This window comes from Perissodus microlepis, chromosome 14, assembly GCF_051167445.1.
Source record: "Perissodus microlepis isolate ML-2025 ecotype Zambia chromosome 14, ASM5116744v1, whole genome shotgun sequence".
NCBI lineage: Eukaryota > Metazoa > Chordata > Actinopteri > Cichliformes > Cichlidae > Perissodus > Perissodus microlepis.
The window spans coordinates 24,472,550-24,491,455 of record NC_140474.1 but is presented as its reverse complement, the minus strand read 5'-3'; the positions used below and the strand labels follow the sequence as shown (position 1 = coordinate 24,491,455).

At 41.2% G+C, this 18,906-nt stretch overlaps 1 protein-coding gene across 1 annotated transcript; it reads right to left on the bottom strand.

Annotated features, from left to right (window-relative positions):
- Positions 1-11,043: 11,043 nt before the first annotated feature.
- On the bottom strand, positions 11,044-18,792 carry vmn2r1 (vomeronasal 2, receptor 1). Its single transcript, XM_084950930.1, has 14 exons — positions 16,621-18,792; positions 15,813-16,104; positions 15,465-15,707; positions 15,153-15,347; positions 14,918-15,043; positions 14,574-14,758; positions 14,065-14,185; positions 13,758-13,985; positions 13,542-13,665; positions 13,086-13,246; positions 12,792-12,987; positions 12,388-12,635; positions 12,055-12,254; positions 11,044-11,919 (listed from the first exon to the last, which is right to left on the bottom strand). The coding sequence occupies exons 1-14, from the start codon at positions 16,842-16,844 to the stop codon at positions 11,604-11,606; spliced, it is 2,859 nt and encodes a 952-aa protein (XP_084807056.1). The 5' UTR covers positions 16,845-18,792; the 3' UTR covers positions 11,044-11,603.
- Positions 18,793-18,906: the final 114 nt, after the last annotated feature.

The window sequence follows — 18,906 nt, the reverse complement described above, 5'->3', positions numbered from 1 at the left end:
CTTTCCACAGTAAGAGCCAAAAGCTACTTTTCTCTGACTTGTCAGCCAAGTCTTTCTGGCTTGTTCCAGTTAGTCCTCACGTACCAACATCAGTGGCATCCTGCTTCCACAGGTTAGGTGATGGTTCTTCAGCCAGATCACTGCACTAACAGCAAAGATCTGAGTATGTCAGTCATTTCTTATACTAACTTCTTCCTTGGGACAGTTAGCTCAAAGATAATTTTGTTCTTCGTCTTACTGGATGAAGAATTACTTACTTACTCACATTACTACGCAAGGGAGGAGACACGAGTTGAACCTACATCCTTTTTTGGGTTCACACACAAAGAGGTTGCTTGTTGCCCATCATTTTGTCAATAACAACTGGTTCCCAGAGGACATTCCAGGCTCCAGTTGTCCAGATAACTCAATGTATTTACACAGATCAGTGCAATCCTACACTTGGAGTCGCTTCAGTTGCTTGCCTAATCAAATCTAAAAATAGAGATTAGGTGAAATGTACCAGAGTTAAAGTGATCCCTCTCCTTTAATCTCAAACATTGTTCTGCCATAAAGCATGTCACGTTTGCAACCATCCTTCACATTACTGCCATCTTGTGGCTACAACTGGCTATTGCTACTGGAAACTGCTTGCCTTGGATGCTGTATGAAACTGTAGCATGTCTTCATTTTACGACCCATAAACAATGACAAGAGCTTGTCAAGCTGAGAGGCCCAGAGATTTTTCTAGTTATCTTTGTTTGTTCATTGTGGATAAACTTTCTGTCTGTGATGGGAGACTAACAGGAGACTAGTGTGAGAATTAAGCTGCTGCTGAAACTACAGGGTGGGCCATTTATATGGATACACCGTAATAAAATGGGAATGGTTGGTGATATTAAAGTCCTGTTTGTGGCACATTCGTATATGTGAGGGAGCAAACTCCTCAAGATGGGTGGTGACCATGGTGGCCATTTAGAAGTCGGCCATCTTGATACAACTTTTGTTTTTTCAATAGGAAGAGGGCCATGTGACACATCAAACTTATTGGTAATGTCACAAGAAAAACAATGGTGTGCTTGGTTTCAACGTAACTTTATTCTTTCATGAGTTATTTACAAGTTTCTGACCACTTATAAAATGTGTTCAATGTGCTGCCCATTTTGTTGGATTGTCAATGCAACCCTCTTCTCCCACTCTTCACACACTGATAGCAACACCGCAGGAGAAATGCCAGCAAAGGCATCCAGTATCTGTAGTTTCAGGTGCTGCACATCTCGTATCTTCACACCATAGACAATTGCCTTCAGATGACCCCAAAGATAAAAGTCTAAGGGGGTCAGATCGGGAGACCTTGGGGGCCATTCAACTGGCCCACGACGACCAATCCACTTTCCAGGAAACTGTTCATCTAGGAATGCTCGGACCTGGCACCCATAATGTGGTGGTACACCATCTTGCTGGAAAAACTCAGGGAACGTGCCAGCTTCAGTGCATAAAGAGGGCAACACATCATCATGTAGTAATTTCAAATATCCAGTGGCCTTGAGGTTTCCATTGATGAAGAATGGACCCACTATCGTTGTACCCCATATACAACACCAAACGATCACTTTTGTTGTCCCAACAGTCTTGGAGGGATCCATCCAATGTGGGATAGTGTCAGACCAATAGTGGTGGTTTTGTTTGTTAACTTCACCATTCACATAAAAGTTTCATCACTGAACAAAATCTTCTGCGTGAGCTGAGGGTCCTGTTCCAATTTTTGTTTTGCCCATTCTGCAAATTCTGTGCGCTGATCTGGGTCATCCTCGTTGAGATGCTGCAGTAGCTGGAGTTTGTAAGGGTGCCATTTGTGAGTAGCTAATATCCGCCGAAGGGATGTTCGACTAATGCCACTCTCCAGTGACATGCGGCGAGTGCTACGCTGTGGGCTCTTGCTGAATGAAGCTAGGACACCCACTGATGTTTCTTCATTAGTGACAGTTTTCTTGCGTCCACATTTTGGCAAATCCAACACTGAACCAGTTTCACGAAACTTAGCAAGCAGTTTGCTAACTGTAGCATGGGAGATGGGTGGTCTCGTAGGGTGTCTTGCATTGAAATCTGCTGCAATGACCCGGTTACTGCGTTCACCAGATATCAACACAATTTCAATCCGCTCCTCACGTGTTAACCTCTTCGACATGTCAACGGCTGTGAACAAAGAGAAACTTGTAAATAACTCATGAAAGAATAAAGTTACGTTGAAACCAAGCACACCATTGTTTTTCTTGTGACATTACCAATAAGTTTGATGTGTCACATGGCCCTCTTCCTATTGAAAAAACAAAAGTTGTATCCAAGATGGCCGACTTCTAAATGGCCCCCATGGTCACCACCCATCTTGAGGAGTTTGCTCCCTCACATATACTAATGTGCCACAAACAGGACTTTAATATCACCAACCATTCCCATTTTATTACGGTGTATCCATATAAATGGCCAACCCTGTAGTTTCATTGTTCAGTTATGAAACAGCTGGGAATAGAAAAGAGATAAGCTTCTGTCATTTATCAATAAATAAGTTTTCTTACTGACCACAAGTGTTGGGTTCATTACACAAAAAAGTAATGTATAACATTTTACTTGTTGCTAATGCATTAACTATTTTATTTATTTAAGAAAGTAATTTGTTACACAACTCTCATAAAACTACTAAATCACACATTACCAGTTAACAATCTGAACCTGAGGCAACAGTTCCACACACCAACATAAAACCCTGTGCTAATTAAGATAGACATAAGGTCTTTATTTTAGTGTGCAAGTATGAATACAAAGGAAACATGAAAACCAGCCTAAAGAGACTTCAAAGCAATCATCACAATGATTCTACCTTAGAAACATGAACAGGTAGAAACGGAAACTGTAAACCTGACTGAGCATCACTTTTTTACCTGTTGAAATTCAGGCTCTGTCTGCTGGGCTGGGGTCGGAACACATCAGCTTTATAATCACTCTGGGTTCTTAGCTTAGCTTAGCTTAGTGTTAGCATGCTGTCTGTGCAGGTGCTTGCAAAGAGCTGAAATTGTGTTCGAGCCTGGATGCTGTTTGCACATAACTGTCACGCTCTTGTCCTTCTGTGCAATAAAAATAAAAGTAATGTCTATATCTCCACTTCTCAAGAGCTTTATATAGAGCTTAATATTTTTGTGCAGAATATTTATTTTTACTTTTGATCATTTATGCAAATTTGACAATGATAGTTTTCTATGTAGTGGATATTTTTGGAGGGTTTTTTTTTTTTTGCTTCTTTTGCTAAAGAAATAATAGAGAATTGTTTTGATTGTATAGTAGATGTTTATTTAATTATACAAATAATAATAATTTACTAAGACATCCATGTAGAGTGCATGAAGCTACAGGAGGCTATCAGCATATTTAAAGAATCAAGGACAGCATAAAATGGTTATTATTTGTCTTGTTAATAGGTGGAGGGTGCTGTTTGTGTCTGTGTGTGGCTGCTTCCCTTTCTGCAAAAGTCACTGCAGCCCTCTGACATCAAATCAAGTTTCCTTCTTCTTACACTGGAGAGTAACATTCAGGCCGGTAGTAGTTAGAAGTGTTATGTGTTAGTTGGCCAGGATTTCACATGGCTCAGAGCTTTAGCATCTCCCAGTGTTAGGAGTTAATTTCCTCCTAGCTTAGTGCGTCCACTTTTGGTCTCTTGAGATAAACCAGCATACTTCCAAAGTTCACATGGACCTGCACACACCACCTCTACTTGGAGACCTGTTGTCCTTCGAGGTCATTTAGAAAATTTGTCACACAGTGTGTATCGAACCTGACCCGTGCGCAATGTTGGAGTCACTAGGGTGGAAATTCTAGCACGAACAAAATCCGTCATTCGTGTTGTTTTCATGAGCTCTCACGGAAAGGTAAACTGATAGTACTACTACTATTACTACAGCAAATACTACAGTATAGGTGGACATGCAGACTACATATATATATAGAGAGAGAGGGGGGGGGGGGGGGGGGGTGAAATGCAGTAAAGGAATGGTGAGAGGGTGATAAAGAAAACGTGGTGACATTATAGAACATTATTAAACAAAAAGACACACAAACACACACACACATATGAACTACACAGGTGCAAAACTGTGTGGAACAAAACAGGACAGCTGCTCCTTCCACTATTAAATTAGAAGACGCATGTTGAGCCTTTGCACCTCCCACTGGTCTCCATTTTCTCTCACAAAGTGTTTTTTTTTTATATGTAGCAGCTATTTAATTCTCTTTTAACGAAAGAAAATTAGTAAAATTGACAGGTTAATTCATTGTATCTTTAATATGAGATGCTGGAAAAAGATAATTGCAGCTTTGAAAACGTTATAATGATTTTTTATTGCAGGTGTTTTTCTTCTCACTCCACAGGGGGGAAATAGACTTTATAAATACAGTTAGTGACAGGTGTCAGCTGCCAACACTGTGATCTTCTTAACATACGCCTGAAGTATCAATAGAAATAGAAAAAGGAATATAGCTGTATAAACTAAATGAAATATGTCTGTGAATTACGCACATACAGATCACCAGGCGCTCAAGTGATCCTTTACACACTTGGGTCCCTGAGTGCAAGGTATCATTTTAACATTAAGAATGACACAGATGTCATGGAAACTATTCAGAAGTGACTGGTTTCATGACGATGAAAGGTCCTTAATGGTGTTTACTGTTTACAACCACCTGCCTGTGTAACCAGTGAGGGTAACTTAAGCTGTGAGAAGAGGTGAAGGCAAGTTTTGATAAGCTTCATGTAAGGAAGTAGTCTTTTGTTCTAAATTGCAATGACATGTTGTAAATTTTATGGAAAACCAAGCAGAGACTTTCCCCATTACCCTCACATTTCTTTTTCTGCACAACTTCATTTTCTCTCCATCACATTTCTTGGCCAAGGTAGTTGTGTGATTCCCACACAAAGCAAGGATTATAACTGATCTCTGGTCTCCCATCAGTTTAAAGTAAAAGATGCGCATAAAAAAACCCTGTTTGCCCAGCTCCAGTCCAGTAGTTAAAGCACATGCCTGTAAAACAGAGACAGCTATAGTTTCCTACGAGCAGGAAATCAGTGCAGCTTTCAGAGGCAATAGCAGACTGCAGCCGCAAGGTGACAGTAATGTAAAGGATACATGCAAACACGCAAGCAGCTTCATGGCATTTCAACAACATCGTATATTTTAATTTATGTCTGTTTTTAGATTGAGAAATCAAGCACTGCCTTGCTTGACTTGCTTATCATGATGGAATGCCACTGCTAAAATAACATACCAATGAAATGAACAACATTTTTAAATGAGTGGAAAGTCTTATAAATAGTTCTTATGCTGTTATGGACCCAGCAACATAGAGTTTGGGTCTTCTTCCTCTTTTTCTCTCCACCTCTAACTCTTTACTTTCAAGCTTCAGGTGGAATTATTGGGCTGGCTCTGCTGTACGGGCCTATGCATGGGCTCCTGGTTCCTGGTATTTAAAGGCTGGACGGTGTAGCTGTCTCTGCTAGGCTGTTCTTGTCGTTACCATGGTAATCAGGCCTTCCTTTTTTACCTGCGTTTGTGGCTTTTATTCTATGGTATCGTGTGTTGTTCTCCTTCCTAGTTGTCTGCTTGGACCCCAATCTGAAAATCGGTTTACTTGGATATCCATTTACCTGAGTCAGTCTACACCAATCTGTTTCTCCTATTCCCAGCCAAGGAAATGACTTACCTGTTTTCCACCTGTCTGCCTACTCTCCAGCTCTCTCATATTCTCGCCTGCCAGTCATGTATCCTTCTGCTGCCTCTGTTCAGGAAACAACAAGTAAGCCAGAAGAAAAAACATTTCAAATTCAGCAATATTCGGTTCTATTCATCTTGGTATTTTGGTATTATGCCCTTTCCTCTCAGTTTCTGAGTTTCCAGTCCCTCCCCTGTGATATATCCTACCTTGCCATTTAGGTGCATCTACCAAAACTCTTGAATGAGTTTGAACTTTGGTGACTTTGACCTCAAGGCCAAAGGTCAGGTTCTGAAAATCCTCTAGGATTTTCCAATTGACACCATCATTTAAAAATCTCAGAAGAGTTTGAATTTCAGTGACCTCAACCTCAAGGTTAGAGAGCACGTTTTCTGAAAATCTTGTGCAATAACTCAAGAAGAGTAGGATTTTGAAACTGATACCATAGGTGCTACTGTGGGGCTGAGGGGTATCACTGGTAGCTTTCAGTACTTTTAGAACTGAAGAAGCATCTTGGATAAGAGAAACTTGAAGAAGTCCAGTTGCCATCTTTGTTTTTTCAAGGTCCTAAGACTATCACAACCTAGATGTCTGAGAACCTACACAGACAGCCTGTTAACAAAGATAACCAAGTAAGCAATTCTGGAAAACTTGTGTGAGTCTATCTCCGTGGTACATCACTGTAATCTAAGACAGTTACCTCCACAAATTCCTGTTTCCATGTCATGTGCTGTTAAATTTTGAGTTCCTGCTGGCAGTTTAAAAGGTGTAGACAGACTCTGGCAAGCCCCAATCTAGATTCCTCTCTTTGTCTTTATTAGAGCATACCCTTCCATAACTCTTGCATGAACATGATGGTAACTGATAACTAATCAGAGCCACAGAACAAAAAACAGTCCCACCTTCTCGATCAATCAGTCATTTTCGAGTATTTAGATTTTTAACTTATTGAATTTCATATTAATTAGATTTTATACGGATGGAGACTAGCTAAACACTGGATTTTACACTTGTGAAGAAATACAAATGCTATAAGCCATCAGTTTGATGGCATTTAATTAAACGCTTGTATTTATAGCAGACAGGTGTTGAAAATTAGCATTTACTAAAACAACAGACTGTAATGATTTAAACTGTTCTGACAGCCTACAGATAACTGAAAACAAGCACGGACGCACGCTCAGAAACAAAGTAAAATTAACACACATATATATGCAGTGATGCACGTGCACACATTATGTCTCAGTTTAGCACCAGTGATTCTGTTCATTGTCGTCAGCTGACAATAACTTATAAACATTCCTTCCTTCACCCCTCTGTCACCAGGAGAATTTATTACCGTCTGCACTGATAGCTTTGATTGGACACAGTTCACCGTCCCCCCCACACACACACACACACACAGATCAGCACATAGGCTGACGTGCAGAAAAAAATAGCAGTGATGGGTGATGATGGTGGTGGTGAAAGAGGCATAAAGCAACACAAAATATAGCTTTTTCATCTTTTGTAACACAGACATTATCAAAGCATTATAGCAGCAAACACACACAGACCCACACATGATATCATGATGCGCTCTGCTGTCTCTGTGCTTCCTTTTATCTCTTCAGCAGTAAGAGGCCATCACATGCAATCCATCATAATTAATATCTCTCCATCTCATAAAAGTAGTCTGAAAAATTCATCATATCTTTTTAATCTTTCATCACTCCATATATATTGATGTAGTATGTTTTTTTCCTATATTGATATCAAATTGGAGCCTTTCATCAAAGAAATGTAATGTCTTAAATCAGAGTGAGAGTTGTGGCCAATTTAGTGCATATCCAACCAACGTGCAGATTAAAAAGAAGAAGAAAAGAAAATCTTACATCAGCGCCCTCTGCTGGATTGTTCTAGCCAGCTAAGAGATTTGCAGTGGTGTGAAAAAGTGTTTCTTGACCTGTTTTCTCCTTCAGTCTACTAGTGCTTTGCGTATTTGTCACACTTACATGTTTCAGATCAAACAAATTTTAATATTAGACAAAGATAACCCGAGTAAATGTAAAATGCACTTTTGAATTTTTTTTTTATCCAAACCTACTTTGTCCTGTATGAAAAGGGACTAAGAACTGCAGGTGTCACTTGTCTCAGTTAAGGTTTCATGATTCAACAATAAGAAAGACACTGGGCAAAAATGGCATCCATGGGAGAGTTCAAGGAGAAAACTAATGCTGACCAAAAGGAACACAAAGGCTCATCTCACATGGAAGCATGAATTCTACTGTGGACCAAAACATCCTGAAGGAGAATGTCTGTTCAAGACTTCAAGCTGAAGCACACTTGGGTTCTGCAGCAGGAAAATGATCCAAAACACACCAGCAAGTCCACTACTGAATGGATTAAGTAAAACAAAATGAAGACCTTGGAGTGGCCCGGTCAAAGTCCTGGTTCATGCTCAAAAACTAATTCTACAAAGATGAGTGGGCCAAAATTCCTCCACAACACTGTAATAGACACATTTTCTTGCCACTTTTCGCAAATGCATGATTGAAGTTGTTGCTGCTAAGGGTGGCTTAACCAGTTATTAGGCTTAGGAAACATTTAATTGTGACAAACATACAAAAAAAATTCACACCACTGTACAATAGATTTCAATTTTTCCTATGGTTTCTTGACATCAGCCCCTGACATCAACATCTGGCCTGTTGGCTGCTTAACCCTTTAAGGCCAAGTATATCATATTAGCTAAAATGGTTTTAGAGTTTTTGAGACTTCTGCATCATTAGTATAATATCCCCCCATTTACATTTTAAAAGTGCAGTGTGTCCTTTTACAAAACTGGATAAGTGGAGGACAAAAGAAGAAGTGGCAGTCAACTAAACTCTAACTAGAGCAGTTAAACAGTGTGTGAAACTCTTGTCCTTAAAAGAATGGAAGAAAATCCAAAAAAAGACCTGATACAGATAGATCTTCTGTTGATCTGTTCACTGAAACCTGATCAGAAATGGTCTCAGTGGAAGGACAACTGCATTTTACCCAGTGGTGTTGGAGACTTTGGCAAAGCTCATGAAATTACACAGAAAAATACCATTAAATTTTGATCCACCATGCAAAACCATCTGGAAAGTATCCGACTGGGAAAAGCTTAATTTTTCGGCATGACAACAACACATGTCCGATGCAGCAAAAGCATACATAGATCGAAAAACACACAATTAAAAAAATTGAACACTATCAAACTTGGATTGACATCCCCAAATCCCAGATCTCAATATTATCAATGGAGTCTGGGATCATCAACGAAACAAAAGGCACCCAACACCCAAAGAAGAGCTTTGAATGTCCTTTAAGAAGCCTGGAGAACTTTTCCTGAAGAACAGCAGGGACAGTGCATCACTTTCGTATATTCTGCATTTGATGGTAACTTATGCAACTGCCTTGGATTTGGCCTACAGTGTTGTCTTTACTAATGGATCATGGCAGGCTCTGGTGCTGTCCAGCTCTTCATCCTGAAGACTCGTTATTTGACGTCTGTCTGCCTTTGAGATGTTGGCTGGCTCTCGCTCTGTGAGGTTGCTGTATCTACCAGCCACTTGGCCTTGGTGTTGTGTAATACCTCACTCTCACAGATGTGTGTGTATGGGTCTGTCCTTGTGCTATTATTCTCTTGTAGCTAAGCAAACACTCTGGATGAATCTTTGGAGAACAGGCCATTTATTCTCTTGGCTTCTCTGGTATATCTCTTCAGCCTAGTGGCCAGAGCCGTGAGGCTTTGTTTGGCAGTTTCTAGAGCCTCAGTTATAGCCTTTTTGTTGTACCTCTTTTTCATATAGGACCTGTCTCTAATAACAGCCTTCTGCACTTCAGTGAACAGACTGGCTGAAGGAAGAACAGGACTCCATGATTGCCTGGCAGCAAAAATAACAGGGCTCCTAACAGCAGGTACTTATCTAGACTGTCATAACAGATATAAACTGGTGGACTCATAATGGAGCTCAGGAGGTTAAGTTCAGTGCATTTATTTACTGTGAATGACAATGGATGAAGATGGATAAGCAGTCAGAGGGTTTCAGGGCTCCAGTTCAGGTAAATTAACAGAATATGTCTTCACAGGAAAAACTATCTCACTTGGGAAGGATCCCTGAGTCCTGCACAGAGGGGAACAGAACAGGTAAGGTGGAAATCTAAGAAAAGCACAGCACAGACTGAGTGACCAGGTGATCACAGGATTTTCAACAGGTGAGTTTATCAGCACAGGTGTGCTGGACACACACACGCACATCTATACACAGAGATAGAAGATGAAGAGTGGAGGGACAGAGAGAGAATAGGGTGAGCCAGCACTGGAGGACCATGACACTGAATGGCAAAACAATCCTAATCATGAAGGAGCCCCACAAAGGCACAATGGCATCAAACTACCGGGCATTTACCTGCCTTGCCACAACACTGAAGCTCATATCAGGCATGGTAGCAACTAAGCTGAGTAGGCACATGAGGCAATTCATGAGTGTAAATGCTGTTAAAAAAGGTTCTGTGTAGATTTCATGATGTGGATGATTGATTTATAATAAGTTACATAATTTCATGAATATATATATATATAGTTTGTATTAAAATGTCTTTATTTGAAATGTGCATGTGTAAAGTGTAAGAGCTAGTGTCTCGTGAGAATACCCTTAACGAGAGTACAAGAGACTTTTCATGGACTGCAAGGGAGCAGATGTCTCTCATGAAGCGTGTTGAGCTAAAAGTTTACTAAAAGTAAAAGCAACACAAGGACTTAAGGACCTCTTTTCAGGACAAGCAGTCAACGAGGTATTTGTCATTTGAGAAATGTTTTTATTTGTGTTTGGACTTGATATGTGTACTGTAAAGTTGCTAATTGGTTTGTAATGTTCACTTGTGACCAGTTCTCACGGGGTATTGGCGATGGTGAAGCTGAGGAGAGAAAGCCCAAGTAATAAACGCCCGTTTCAAAGAACCGACCTGTGTCTGTGTTGTCGTGAAGAGAACTGCAATGAGCACAACTCAGAAAGGCCTTAGAAATAACGTGAGAGGGTTATTGCACCAGCTCCTGGTTGATAGAGCAGTACACCAGGGCTCTGCGACCAGGCAGACCAACCTAAGCACTGCTTGGATTGACTTCAACAAAGTGTATGACTCAGTGCCCCACACATGGATACTGAAGTACTTGGCACTATGCAAGGCTGATAGTGCGCCAGTAACATTCATCACAAACTCATTTGTACTGTGGAAGACAACACAGGAGGCCAACTCCAAGGCATCTGATCCACTTTTTATTAAAGTTATCTAGCATAATATATAAAAAAAATCTACAAAAATAAGGAGAAAAATGATAATGGTAATGACATAATGATAATTGTAATGATAATAACATTTATTATATTATTGAGTAATAAAATTATCCAACAGAGGTGCACTATACATGCATTTCTGTGTTTTTTACAGGAAGCTATTTGTATGCAATTTTTAAAAAGGAAATGCAAAGTGTTTGAAAATGGTATTCAAAGAGTAACAGCCTGAACTTGTTATTATATCTACAAAATAGCTGTTTTTGGTCTATCTAATATATCACTTAATCAAATCATCCCTATTGCATGTGAAGGTACACACATTCAGTCTATTTAGGTATTTAGACATGGACATAATTTCGCATGAATACTTGTGGATCCAAAAGAAATATATATATCTTTTTCAGAATAAAATATTTTGCCCATCAATTATAGAACAAGCATGATGGTGTGATCAACATGACTAGAAAGCCTAATTAGCAGCAACAGCTGTTCATTGAGTCAGTGGCACAACTTCTATCTACATTATTTTTACATTTGTGGCTAACTTTAGTTATTACTTCGCCACTAGTCATCGATAGCAGTGGTTGCAATTGTAGCCTCAGTTGCAGTCGTAGCGAGAGACGCTGACGTCCCAGTTGAGGTTCCATCTTTAGGTTTGGGTCGGGGCTTCATCAGCTCCTCCTTATTGCGATCAGGTTTGATCAAAAGGATGTAGCACTTAGGCAAGAAGATGCAGGTTAGCAGGCCAAAGCTGGAAGCCAGGATGGCAAAAATCTGAACGGCAACCATGAACTTGCCACGGGTGCTGAGGTAAGCCGGGACAAAAGAGATCCACACGATGAAGAAGACCAGCATGCTGAAGGTAAGACATTTTGCCTCACTGTGAAAGTGTTTAAAAAAAGAACACAATTAATGTGATGAATATATAAATGACATTGTGTGTTATGAAATATTTCCCCCACAAGAAAAATTAGGGTGTGCACTGCTAATGCTTAACTTTCCTTGTGTGACCTACCTGACGTAGTCCTCCAGTTTGCGAGCTATGAAGGCAAAGATAAAGGCCAGCAGAGCCAGCAGGATGTCATAAGCAAAGATGCAACAGATGAAAACCACAGAGCCTTGATCGCACTCGAGAATGATCTTTATATTCTGACCAGAGGTGTTCTTGACGGGTTGTGGAGGTAGGACAATGAGCCACACTGTGCACGCTATAGCCTGGGAAGAAGGATGTTAATGTTCGCTATATTTCCACATGGTTTTATGTTACAAACATTTAGAGGTCAGGGACAGATGTCGTATTTTACAGCTGATTAAGGTTTACCCCCACTGATGAGTTATTTATGTTTACCTGTATTAATGTAGCTACAGCAGCTATTGCCCTCTGGTGAGCACGGGTGAGACGGTCGACCTCAGGGATAGCAGGGGCACTGGTGTCATTGTGGAGAGTGTTGGTTACGATGACATCAGGACTGCCATCATTCGCCGCTGCTTCGGCAGCTGCTCTTGCAGCAGCTTTTGCAGCTTTTGCAGCAGCTTTTGCTCGGACTCGGGCAGCTTTCAGCACCTGGGCTCTCAGCATCAATACTGCTGCCTTACCTGAAAGAAAAAAGTTCACTGTGAACACACAGATTGCCTTTTTGCCCCTTACAGAGAAAATCTCAGTGATTTTATTTTGTCTGGATCAAGGCACATAAAAAGGTTAAGTAAGCTATAAAAAAAAAATGGGAAAAATGATTTCAATTGGTCACCAACCAATTATGGAGGAAAGGCAGAGGGCGAATCCTAGAGCCAAGGCTACTTGACTGGTCATGCAGCTCCAGTGTTGTGGCTCTCCGAGGAAGACGATGGAGCAGAGGAAGGTCACCACCAGAGAGAAGAGCAGTGAAAAACTCAACAGTGTATCATTGGCTTTCACCAGAGGGGTGCCAATGTGCATAATAAACAATACCTGGGAGAAAAAAATAAGAAGTTTAACATTTTTTTTGCTTGTTTCCTCTCCACATCGGAGCTTCTCTCAGGTATAATTTTGTGTTTGGCTTTTCTCACCCCGACAGCGATGGTGACTAAAGCTCCAAAGGCAGAAATGGCAATAAGAGTAATTCCCAGTGGTTCTCCAAAGGCCAGGAACTCAATGAGTTTTGGTACACAGGCGTCATGAGCCGCATTGGACCAGAAATCGCCAGTGCACAGGATGCATTCACGGGCATCTGTGATAAAGGGAGGCCAAGTGTAATACGAGGGCAGCAGGACCATTTTTACCATAATCTACATGTGCTAATTGTGTTGGGTCTATTTCAAAATTCTTGAGTTTTTAAATTGTCAACAGTGACTGTAACACGCAGTGTAATTCTGTGTATTTCTAAATGTGAATGTTAGATAGGAAGCACTTAAAGCATGAATGTGTGAATGAGGCAAGTCATACAAAGTGCTTTGAGTACTCAAGTAGAGTAGAAGAAAGAGCCCATGTACCATTTAAGAAATGTGGTCCTGTTGTTTACTGACCAGTTGTGTTGCTGATCTCTCCGTCAGCACAGGGAATGCAGTCAAAGCAGCAGACCGGCTCTCCCTGTCGAATCCCCTTCCTGGTGCCCGGATGACAGTTCTCACTGCACACTGACCGAGGAGGCTTTCACACATAGCAACAGAAATACATGAGCTACCGAATCATAATCTAAAAGGAGCATATGCTAACTTCTTCTTTATTGATATACCGCTGACCTCCAACATGTCATTGTTCCACACGATGGAGTCGTTCATTATGGTCATCCTGTTCTCTGGAGCTGCAGAGCCATTGTAGTTCCCCACAGTGACATAAGATATCTCCCCATTATTATTGACCTGCCAGTTGATGATGTCATAGAAGCCGTCCACATCTCCGTCGTTAAAGAAGATCTCCTCCCCTGTGTTTGGCATTTTGAAACGCACATTCTTCACGTAATACATCAGCTAAGGAGGAGAAAAATTGAGGCTTAAGTAGCAAAAGTACAATACGCACACACGTGACCTCATTATTGCACACGTTTACCTGCCACGGCTCAAAGTTATTGATGTCAGCACAGGTTTTCCCGACAAACGGCCCTTTTCCGGGTTCACAGTGCTCCAGGTTGTGCAAGGCGTTGGCTACAGCATACACAGCTTTGTACACGCTGCGTGAAACAGTTTCCTTATTATTATAAACATTACCACCCTGCTACAACGAGACAACAAAAGGACAAATGTGCCTTTTCAGAATTAGTACCTTGCTTACTTTGGAGCTATTTTCTGTGGTAGAAACAGTTCACAGGAAAGCTGCACACACTGCACTGAGTGAATGATTCACACAGGGCTCACTGCTACTGAGGCTTTACACACAGAACTAAAATAGATAACTATAAATTGCTTTCAGGAGCACTGTGCGACAACAGCAACAAAGTTTTCTCAGTGTTTTCTCAGTGTATGCTGCAACAGTAGCACATTTAACTGTCTGGGTTATGGTTATATATCAGTTGCTGTTTTTGGTTGTTTGTTTTTTGAGCGGTGGCATTGTGAGCTGACCTGTAAGTGATTCGTAACTGAGAGATGTCAGAATACGTGTTGTTGAGTTGTGCCACAGACTCCTGCCCAGTGCACAGCCCATCAGGCAATCCTGTCACTGTCCTGGACAGTGTGCCGTTCACGTACGTGGCCCTCTGTTTTGCCATTCTCATAGCTTTGTTGTAGTCCAACGTGCAGTTAAACAGCTGCAAGGCAAAAGTAAAATCACAAAATTGGTATTTTGTGGGGCATCTGTTTAATTGTCAGTGTTTTCACTGAAGGTTCATCATTCACAGTTTAATTATCATTGCAATACTGATTCTACCATGTAGATGTTTGCAAGTTCCTAAGGTTAACAAACACACCGTCTCCCAGAATTCCTCAGTGAGCAAGTCTGCATAGGGGTCCAGATTCAGTAGATGATGCTGAAGACCGGGGATGTCAGCCCTCTTCACCCCAAAACCCAGGGTGCCGGCAAGGATTGAGCTCACCTGGATAGAAGCATTCAAATAATCAAGCTAAGCTCAAACATTAAAATTTGGTCCAGACTGGTTTAAACCTTCTGGATTTCTTTTGGTCATCAGTCAGCTGTTTGCTCACCCCAGGTGGCCGGCTGATGAGAGCGGAGGTAATCCAGGCCTCGCTGGCGATCCAGGTACGGTTGGTCACATTGTTGCGGAGCAGCTCACTGATGAGAGGACTGAGGTCCACGTCAGATGAAAAGACCACAATGATTTTGGCTGTGGAGTCAATTACAGTTTGAACAATGCGCTGGATGGCCTCTGGGGAATGCACCTAAAGTCCAAAGATCAGAGTACAATTTTTTTTAGCAGAAATGAAACCCCTGTGTGAACTAACAGTTGGTTTAGGGAAATAAATATTGACTGGCGAAACTGACTGAAATCTGTCTACCTTGGGCAAGGTCTCAGAGAAGGAGATGCAGACGCCAGCTTGCTCAACCTGGTCCTTGAAGTCTTTGATGCCGTACTTGCCGTAATCATCATCAGCAGCTATGCTGCCCACCCAAGTCCAACCAAAGTGTAGCACCATCTTGGCCATAGCCGTAGACTGGTGCTCGTCATTGGGAATGGTCCTTAAGAAGGTGGGGAACTGGAACTTACTTTTCAGAGCAGAGCATGTCGAACAATAACTGACCTAAAGACAAGAGTACGAACACACTGTTGCTTTTTGCCTGAACTCTTTATCTTTGTTCATTTTCCTTAACTTTATCAAATTTTTTGACACGAGTGTCAGGCTTACCTGCGGAAAATGATAAAGTCCCAGGATCCTGGCAGTCGCGATGGACAGATCCGAGCCCCCGGCTCCAACTAGAGCAGCCAGCGGCGCTCCATCGCCGCAGCGGTAGTTGGGTACAGCTTCGTCTTGGCCTGTCAGGTAGGTCAGGGTGCCCTCCACAGCCTTGGAGATGGTGAAGCAGGAGTCGTAGATGACGTAACCCAGGTCAGTTTTGGGAAGCAGGTCGTCCCTTGCATTAATTTCCTTGATGGCAAACAACATGGTCTGTGCCCAGCGGAAGGTACGAAAGTTAAACCTACAGGATGATAAGTGACGAAGGAACAGCAGATTAATAAAGATCAGCCAGTACAAACAGTTGTGCAAGAAAGAACCTTTCTTTCAGTTAATACAGGTATTCAGTGTATGCAGAAAATGACAATACATGAAAACCAACTAATTGCAATCCATTTTAGTCTTGTGACATTATAATTTAAACTAGCCCTTAATAAATTTGTTGATTATTGTTGTGTGCTACACTTTGTAGGCCTGCCTCCATAATAATATGGCCTGCTGTAATTAATTGGCCCCAGAGGTGTTACACTACTCCGTCTTGATTCTGTTATAAAATTATGAAGCCAAGACTCCCAGGAGTAAACTGTCAGGTTGGAAAGTACTAAAATTAGGATACTTTAATAAAATTTCTTTAATCATTTAAGATCCTAAATAAGTTTCCAAGTTTAATTTTAGTTTGTTTAATACCAGCGCCCTAAGCTAGAAGACTAACCCAGCATAGCAACGATGATGAAAAAAGACATAAACATGCCCGACTCACCCCACACAGCCTGAGGAGAGAGGCACACTCGAAGTGTTGCCCTTGTTGGAAGCAACGCGCTTGTGAACAGGAAACATTCCCCCAACCACGACAGTCTTCTTTTCTACGTCCTTATAGCCGCCCAGGTTGAACTTGGCCTTCAGCTTGCATGTAGATTGTGCCGAGAGAGGTCTGAAGATGCAGAAAAGGGCACATAATCCAAGGAAAAAGAGTTTGATGTCCATGCTGTGTAGACGCAGACAGGGGTTGTGAGCTCTAGTAGCTGTAGACAGCAAATGGAAGCAGAAATGTTGGACAGGTGTCTTATCTGCTCTCTGGGGAAAAGTGCTGCACGAGGCAACCTAACAGATTCAGCAGAGCAAAAGAGAAGAGGAGGGCCCCGAGTTGAAATGAGCAGTATTTTCTCAATATGAAACACGGACGAGGCCTTTTAAATTTTGATTAAACACACAAGCTTTATGCCAATTTGTCATTAATAATGTAACAATAATAATAAAGTAGGCGTGCTTCAAATCCAAAGGCTGCAAACAGGTTTAAGCCTCTTTTGAGGAACAAAATCTGGACTTTGAATCCACCAAAGATTCACAAAAAAACAAACACGTCAACACATCTGCCTCAAACTCCTAGAAACATCCCATCATTTAATTTCGTTTATCTCTGCGCTCTCTGTATGAAAATACCAAGCAGTTCATTAGTCTGTGCTGCAGATAAACCGCCACCGGCCAGGAGTTAATTGGCAGCTGCATGTGATAACTTGTACAGTCTCAAATGCAATATTACAACGCTGCGACTGTTTCTAAATCGTCCCTTGTCCCCTGCGTACGGGTCTGGGTGTGTTGATGGGTGACTGTCTGCTTGTCTGCTCATGTTTCTCAGTCAGAGGGGAGCAGCAAACACCTGAACCCCTGGCACGCAGAGGGACGCGTTAGGTAACGATGGTTGACTGCGCACAATAGGTGCATAATAAAACTAAATTACACTGAAGGCCATGACAGTCTAAAGCTTTTATATGTGTCTGTGTTAGTACATTAAGTAATATTAAAGTGAGGAAAGCAGCAATCTAAAAGCTCGTATATTTGGTTGTGTTGCATTTACAGTTGAATGATGAAACTTGGCCTCAGGGGTCTGTGCGTGGGAGCAGGAGTGTGTGATTAGGTCTTTGTGATTTGTTTCAGAATGATGCTGATGAGATCGGCAAGAAATCAATTATGTGTAATTATTTACATTAAATGTTGTTTTAAATGTGCTGTGTAGGTTTTAAAAGCACATTTGTTCATTTTGAAGAAACTTAGATGTGACGAAAGATAAGGTAGTCATGTGAAATGAACGCCTTTATAGGACTGTATGTACTCCTGTGAAAAGTTAGTACATCCCACCATGACTCAGCAGCTTTTAGATCAACCCTCAGTAGCAAGAAGTTGTACTGATCGTTTTCTATATCATCAGCATTGTGGAGGAATTTTGGGCCACTGTTCTTTAAAACGTTTCAGTTCACTGATCTTTACGGTCACCTTTTCTTTTTCAGATATTGTTGTAGATTTGATTTAAAGTTGATTAAAAGACTGAGGGGGGTTCAGGTAGCTGCAAAACAAGCCCAAATCATCACTCCTCTACCGCTGTGCTGAGCAGCTGATATGCTGCGTCCACTGTTCTCCATTGATCACAAAGTCCTGTGATTTGGTCCTAAGGTTTGACCTTGGGGTGAATTTTCTTGGACATTCACTCTTAGATTGTGGGATCATGTTAACACAAACCTGATGCAGCCCAGCAATAACTTTGCAGCTCTTTTGTTATAAATGAGCATGTTAACATTAAATAACCCACCTATTTACAAGACAGATCAAGAGCATCTCAAGATGCCCTTAAGAGTAAAAAGTGCATTATAAAAACATGACTCAAGTTTTTGCCTGCTGTCATAAAAGACAGCAGGTCTTTTGCTGTCATAAAAGACCTGCTTTTTCTTGGATTCTTTGCACCTACAAGAATCCAAACAGGTGCTTGGATTCTTGTTTTGGTGTGACAGGCCGGGGTAATGTCTGAAAATACAAAGGCCTTGAAATTGTCAGCAAATTATCCTTTTGCCTGAGATTTATTTAGTTAGATGATTATTATGAAAAAAACATTTTTTAAAACTGCACTTTTTTTTTTTTTTAGCAATTTTCACTTTGTGGACCAACTGGGCCTTTTGGCAGGTCATGTTTATTAAGCCTGATTTTAGGAATAAGATGGGTTAATATAAACTGCAGACTTCCACTTTAATTTTAAAATATTAACTAGAATTTTGTT

Coding starts and splice junctions, on each gene's coding strand:
- vmn2r1 (XM_084950930.1), bottom strand. CDS start 16,844: ATGGACATCAAACTCTTTTTCCTTGGATTATGTGCCCTTTTCTGCATC. Junction 15,708..15,812: donor GACTTTATCATTTTCCGCAG/GTAAGCCTGACA, acceptor TCTTGTCTTTAG/GTCAGTTATTGTTCGACATG. Junction 11,920..12,054: donor AAACTGGAGGACTACGTCAG/GTAGGTCACACA, acceptor ACACTTTCACAG/TGAGGCAAAATGTCTTACCT.